Consider the following 7,618-nt stretch of genomic DNA (forward strand, 5'->3'; position numbering starts at 1 on the left):
GTATTGAGGTAATATGTACATGTAGGTAGAGTTATTAAAGTAATTATGCATAGATAATAACAGAGAGTAGCAGCAGCGTAGAAGGGGGGGGGGGGGGACAATGCAAATAGTCTGGGTAGCTGTTCAGGAGACTTATGGCTTGGGGGTAGAAGCTGGTTAGAAGCCTCTTGGACCTAGACTTGGAGCTCTGGTACAGTTTGCCATGTGGTAGCAGAGAGAACAGTATATGACTAGGGTGGCTTGAGTCTTTGGCAATTTTTAAGACCTTCCTCTGACACCGCCTGGTATAGAGGTCCTGGATGGCAGGAAGCTTGGCCCTGGTGATGTACTGGGCCGTACGCACTACCTTCTGTAGTGCCTTGTGGTCGGAGGCTGATGCAACCCGTCAGGATGCTCTCGATGGTGCAGCTGTAAAACCTTTTAGAGGACCCATGCCAAATCTTTTCAGTCCCCTGAGGGGGAATAGGTTCTGTTGTGCACTCTTCATGACTGTCTTGGTGTGCTTGGACCATGTTTGTTTGTTTGTTTGGTGATGTGGACGCCAAGAAACTTGAAGCTCTCAACCTGCTCCACTACAGCCCCGTCGATGAGAATGGGGGCGTGCTCGATCCTCTTTTTCCTGTAGTCCACAATCATCTCTTCATATATGTGACGTATTAAGCAATTTTCAGGGACCACTTTTGGCTCGTGGGCACTACTTTCAGAGCTACTGGCTGACAAGGTAAAAATGTACCCCGGTAGGCTGTCATTGTAAATAAGAATTTGTTTTTCACTGACTTGCCTAGTTAAATAAAGGTTACTTTTTAGCCAGTTGATCAAATGGTATTTTATTTTATTGTAAATGAGTGGTGGATTAGCACAGTTGCCTGTAATTTGATTTCACTTGTAGTTTTCAGTACAGTATGGTTAACATGCAATATTTACATAATTAACTGCCAAAGTAGCATGTTATTGTAGAGTTCCTGGTACTCCCATAAAATGTGCTCAATTTATCTGAAATTTTCATGGATATAGAAAACATGATAAAGAGAAAGCCAGTTAGTGCTTTGGTTCACCTGAAGACTTATGATTATCAAGTCTGTTTCAATCACAAATGGAATCTGTGTCAATGACCTTTCATTCCAGTAAATGTTTGATGGTTTCAGTTGTTGCCCAGACTTACCCCATTGTCTCTTGGTTTTAAATAAAGTTCTGGGTTGAAACAGGGAACTTGATTCATGACCTAGAGTGTATCCCTCCTCAATTTCCAGTTTTGCATGAACTTGTGATCTAAGGAAAGCTTAGAATATTTCTGATGGCATTTGTCTGTTGCTTATTTGGATAGTATATCTACAGATGTGCACACTATTACAAACTATCAGTTACATTCATTGTGTCAACTGCAAAAAGTTTACTTACTACCTTTTTCCTCCCAAGCAACGCTCATGCAACAGACTTGGTTGTAATTGACATTTGATAAAGTAAACTGACAGTCTATTGATAATTTGTTTTTTATGGAATGTAAAATCATGAAACGCTTGAATTTCGTCCCAGTACAGGTCTGCCTTATAGGGAGTGATGAAGAGAACCATTACATCTATGAACGCATCACCCCAGAACACACACACAATCTGACCCATACACACCCACACCTTGTGACTGGCCAGACAGAAGCCCGCCACTTTCACAAAATATTTCCTATCAGATGCTGTTTAGTCTTCAAGACGTGTCACTGTGAGATGAGATCACAGACTGTGTCTCAATTGCTCCCTGGCATATCTCATGTTGGGACCACTGTGTGGAAGTTCTGCAGTCTAAGGCTAACGTCATAGACTTCACTTGAGCACAGGCTGCGAGAATACTTATTTTTAATTTGCTCACAAAACTTAAAATGGACAAAACTATCAAAGTGACTCAGATTTGACAAAAGACGTTCATTTTAAAATCTCACAGTAGTCTACAAGAATACTGCAGGGCAATTTTAACACACAAGTTAAGTTAATTCATTCTCAACACAAACAAAATATATTTAAGTTATTCAAAGTCGAACATTTGTGCGGACAGTTTTTTTTTCAGTGGCAGCAATAAGCTTCCGTAACTTCTGAACACGTGTACAAATAAATAATAAATAAAATAGAATAGAAAGGTGGCCTCAGAACAGTGCATTTGTGTATGCAAATGTCCTACTTTTGCACATTTGGTTCTTTATGGTCCTTAGTTCATGTCTGATCTGTGACAGCAGCTCCTTGAAATTCTTCAGAACCACACAACCATAGACCTTCTGTTGGAACACGTTTTGGGAGGGGTGTATTGATGTCGGTCCGTCTACAGGTTCAAGTGGGATGGGCAGGTTTGGAAAGAGGGTTTGGTAAATGCAGTTTATTTGGTTGGCCAGACCACTAGTGCGGTACTGGGCAGTGGTGAGGTTGTTTAGCAGGGGGCTGGAGGGTGGCTGTAAGTCCCTCTGTTGCTCAGTGACTCTCTTCAGGTGTGGTAGGAAAGCCTTACAGTGGGAGTAGATGCTCAGCATCCGCTCTGAGGGGTCCAGGCCAGAGATGTTTGGGTCAGGAACAATGTTGTTTGGCATCTGGCAGAACAGCTCTGACAGGTCTCCTTGACTGGCCTTCTGGAGATCAGGAAGTTGTTGGAAGCACAAGTATAATGCGTTATGATTTGTCAATAATGTAGCTTTAAAGCAGTTTTACATTTCCCATTAGACTGTGGACAATGTATGCATGTTACACTAGGCTATAATTCTGGATAAATGTTTTGGCATTGATTTTCTACTTACATATATTTTTAAGAGGTCCACAGATTCCATATGTATGAGTCTGGTTAGCTTGAAACTTCTTTGTATGTGACTCTCACATTGTTGGTTTCTACATGCTATTCCAGCATTCATTGAATCAATGGCAGCCACCAGTAACAGGGAGAGCAATGCTGAGGAGCAAGATATGACACAATTTGAAATCTACGTCTGCATTGCTTGCTCTTTGGGGTTTTAGGCTGGGTTTCTGTTTAAGCATTTTGTGACAACTTAGATAAATAGATGTGATTTGACGCCAACACCTCTACCACAGACACTTAATCATGCTACCTTAGCAGTGTTACATGAAAATCTAAATTAGATGTATGAAGTTCTGAAATAGATATGTTGTGATAAGTAGCTGTGGTAACGGTTACAATATGTAAAATGTACACATGAGCAAAGGACCCAAAAGTTGAGTGTACATATACAGATGTAGGATCTTAATTTGATCGTTTTTTTGTTGCTGAGAATTTGTTTCAACCCCTGTTGTATCAAACTGGCTCAAATTTAAGATCCTACATCTGTACTAAGCTTGCACCTGTGCACTGAGTACAGTCATTCATGCACAAAAACAAAAATCAATATGCAATTATGTGCACAGCATCATACATTCAAAGTCTGCTCATTGATGTTCTATAAATACTGAAGACATTACAGTAAAGTATAGTATGCAGATGGTTTAATTTACAATTAGAGAATATGAAATATAGTTATCTTGGTTGTATAATGTAATTGTACTTACTACTTGCTGCTTGTGATATGGACAGCTGAGGATACATATTCTTTACATGACCACTCATCTCTCATACAGTGACATAGGCCAAGTGTCAGACACAAACTAGTCATGATCACTCCCCTGAAAAACCTTTTAAAAGACTGAAACCACGCATTTGTCATTGGAGGAAATGACGTGCTCGGCTCTTTCTTTGTGAAGCAACCCAATTTCCCCAGAATTTCTTTTTTCAGACATGAATTATTTTCTCTGTCTGATGTCAAATCTAAATGAATACCAGATCTATCTACAACAAATATGCATTGCAGGTGTATTCAGTTGTGTATATTGAGCACATACATTTACAAACAGCATAACTGTCAATGGATTATACTATTTGAGGTACTGTAAATGCTGAGTTAACAAATATTAATTTAATAACCTATGCATATGTGAGGTTGTTTGTCATTTGTTTTATATCAGTCACAAAAGGTCAACCCACTGACACAATTCATTGTAGATAGTACTGTCGCCACCTAGAGTAAGTGGTTGTGAGGTTTTACAGTAAATCGATGCATGCAGTGTTGCAATCTGAGTTTGAGTTTGGGTATCATACATTGTTGATTACCTTGTAGTTACACACAGGAGGTGCATGGAGTATCGAAAATACTGTAAAGCTGTGCTCTTGTCAATAGAGGAAACAAAACAGAGTGAGCGCACAGTGGTTGCTTACGTCAGTTAAGACCATTTTCAGGTTCATGTGAAACCCTTGCATGTGGCCTTACGGGAAGCTGTCAACGCACAGGAAGAGTTTCTCAACAGGAGACTTTCACCAGTGCGTAAAAGACAGAGTAAAGAATGGGTCAGAGTCACCAAATTAGGCCATGAGACAACATTACCACATCGTGATTGTTAGAGCAGCCCGGGGTTGGTTATCACAGTGCTTATTTCTCAAAATCTAGGAGGGGTATTTGGTATTAATTAGGATCCCAATTAGCTGCTGCAAAAGCATCAGATACTCTTCCTGGGGTCCACATGAAACAATACATAGTACAGAACATTATTAGTGGAGGACTGAAATACATACATTTAAAATGTCACACAACAACCTATATATCAGTGCAAACAGTGCATTCGGAGAGTATTCAGACCCCTTGACTTTACAGCCTTATTCTAAATGGATTAAATTGTTTTTTTTCCCCTCATCAATCTACACACAATACCCCAAAACGACAAGGCAAAAACAGGTGTTTAGAATTATTTGCAAATTTATAAAAAATAGAAATACCTTAAGTATTCAGACCCTTTGCTATGAGACTCAAAATTGAGCTCATATGCATCCTGTTTCCATTGATCATCCTTGAGATGTTTCTACAACTTGGTTGGAGTCCACCTGTGGTAAATTCAATTGATTGGACATGATTTGGAAAGGCACACACCTGTCTGTAATAAGATCCCACATTTGACAGTGCATGTCAGAGCAAAAACCAAGCCATGAGGTCGAAGGAATTGTCCATTGAGCTCCGAGACAGGATTGTGTCGAGGCACAGATCTGGGGAAAGGTATCAAAACATTTCTGCAGCATTGAAGGTCCCCAAGAGCACATGGGCCTCCATCCATTCTTAAATGGGAGAAGTTTGGAACCACCAAGATTCTTCCTAGATCTGTCTGCCCGGCCAAACTGAGAACAATCTGGGGAGAAGTGCCATGGTCAGGGAGGTAACCAAGAACCCAATGGTGACTCCTCCAGAGTTCCTCTATGGAGATGGGAGAAGCTTCCAGAAAGACAACCGTCTCTGTAGCACTCCACCAATCAGGCCTTTAAGGATGACTGGCCAGACGGAAGCCACTCCTCAGTAAAACGCACATGACAGCCAGCTTGGAGTTTGTCAAAAGGCACCTAAAAGAACTCTCAGACCATGAGAAACCAGATTATCTGGTCTGATCAACCAAGACTGAACTATTTTGGCCTGGATACCAAGCGTCAAGCCTGGATACCAAGCGTCAAGTCTGGAGGAAACCTGGCACCATCCCTACGATGAAGCTTGGTGATGGCAGCATCATGCAGTGGGGATGTTTTTCAGCAGCAGGGACTGAGAGACTAGTCAGGATCGAGGGAAAGATGAATGGAGCAAAGTACAAAGAGATCCTTGATGAAAACCTTCTCCAGGGCACTCAGGACCTCAGACCGGGGTGAAGGTTTACCTTCCCAACAGGACAATGACCCTAAGCACACAGCCAAAACAACGCAGGAGTGGCTTCGGGACAAATCTCTGAATGTCCTTGAGTGGCCCAGCCAGAGGCCGGACTTGAACCTGATCGGACATCTCTGGGGAGACCAGAAAATAGCTGTGCAGTGACACTCCCCATCCAACCTGACAGAGCTTGAGAGGATTTGCAGAGTCAAATGGGGGAAACACCCCAAATACCGGTGTGCCAAGCTTGAAGCGTCATACCCAAGAAGACTCGATGCAGTAATCGCTGCCAAAGGTGTTTAAACAAAGTACTGAGTAAAGGGTCTGAATACTGATTAGAAATACTATTTTCCTTTTTGCGTTATCATTATGGGGTAGATTTGAGGGAATAATTTTTTTAAAAATCCATTTTAGAATAAGGCTGTAACATAACAAAACGTGGAAAAAGTCAAGTGGTTTGAATACTTTCCAAATGCACTGTAGGTATATTATGGGACTATCCATAAACAATTACTATTATTGAAAGAGTAAAGGGAGTGCTTTATTGAAAACCTATTTGTGAGTTCCTAGGTCAATCCATGTGTTTAACTAGCATCATAATTAGCATTGGGGGTGTGGTTGAGGGATAGTTGTCACATTGATGTTGGGATTGCATGTCACAATCTGACAACCATCCCCATTGTAACAAAGTACCAAGTAAGCTAAATGACGTTGAAAAGACTCCTAGTATATTTATTTTAGTGTACATTGAAAAGACATCTATGTTTCAAATGCTTGGACAGCACAGTACAGTCCAGTAGTTGAATTCAACAGAGTACAGTTGAGTTTAATTCAGTAGAGTACAGAAGGATACAATACAGTACATTATACTGAACTCTACTCTACTGTACTGTATCCTACTTTGCTGTACTGTACAGAACTATACTTTAATTTGAGTGTCTTTACTGTGTTGTACTGAATACACTACTTTTATTTTCTTTACTGTATAGAACTGAATACACTACTTTTATTTTCTTTACTGTAATCAACAGTATTATATTATGATTGGTTCCGGTCTGGACCTGCTTGTCAAAACTGTGTTTCCACGTAATTTCAACAACAAAAAATACAGTGTGGTGGTGTTGAATCAACGTGGAAAAAGTCGTCAACTTCAGAAAATGTAGTATTTTTTTCACTCAACTTTTAACCTAAATGCAAAAACACAGTGATCTTTTTCGTAGATTTCATATTGAATTCACATTAGTTGACAACTCAACCAAATCTAAATCAAAACTAGATGTTGAACTGTTCTCTGTTCCCAATGGGCAGTGACTTAACAGGAACCAGGATTGAGATGGGGGCCCTTTTTATCCTCATAGAGTATCTTATTTCAACATGGAGTTATGAGCCATAAATATTAATAAATAAATAGTTTTGTAAGCTATACTGGTGCTGAAAAATACACAAAGTGGCAACTAACCCCTGTCTCTTCTACCTGTAGTGTCGGTCTCTGTCCCCAGCACCAAACCAAGCCACACCTCGAAGGCTGTTGAAACCTATAAAAGTTTATTTTGTCAGGAAACTCCTTATAGGTAATCACATTTCAGAGAGGCCCTTTTTTCATCAGATGAGGATTGTCCAATTACTTATCAGATTGTTCTTTATAGCCAATAAAAAAAGCATGCTTCTCCATTTTCAACCACAATCCCCAAATATTTGAATGAACCAACCATGACCCAAACAATTATGAATTTTCAGTGATGACATTTGTGAAATGAATCACCAAAGTGGGACATGTACTGAAAACAGTCATTTATTTTTGAGAGACATTTTGCTCACTCATAACATAATGTAAGAATGATGCATGTTGCTTCATTTCCGCTTGACTCAGACTTTGAAATCTGTGGGGTGACATAATCACCTAGCAATGCCGTCAGGGGTACG

The 7,618-nt window shown here is 40.2% G+C and overlaps 1 protein-coding gene across 2 annotated transcripts; it reads right to left on the reverse strand.

Annotated features, from left to right (window-relative positions):
* Positions 1–1,830: 1,830 nt before the first annotated feature.
* Positions 1,831–3,654, reverse strand: LOC110537176 (uncharacterized). Of its 2 annotated transcripts, none has more exons than XM_090191986.1 (3): positions 3,531–3,654; positions 2,771–2,919; positions 1,831–2,602 (listed from the first exon to the last, which is right to left on the reverse strand). In XM_090191986.1, exons 1-3 carry the CDS (start codon positions 3,586–3,588, stop codon positions 2,132–2,134), a joined length of 678 nt encoding a protein of 225 aa, XP_090048112.1. In that variant the 5' UTR covers positions 3,589–3,654; the 3' UTR covers positions 1,831–2,131. The 2 variants fall into 2 exon arrangements, with proteins under 2 accessions (XP_090048112.1, XP_021478688.2); XM_021623013.3 differs by having other exon boundaries at positions 1,831–2,605.
* Between the last annotated feature and the right edge of the window lie 3,964 nt (positions 3,655–7,618).

This window comes from Oncorhynchus mykiss, chromosome 12, assembly GCF_057628025.1.
Source record: "Oncorhynchus mykiss isolate SJ-2025 chromosome 12, ASM5762802v1, whole genome shotgun sequence".
NCBI classification, from domain to species: Eukaryota; Metazoa; Chordata; class Actinopteri; order Salmoniformes; family Salmonidae; genus Oncorhynchus; species Oncorhynchus mykiss.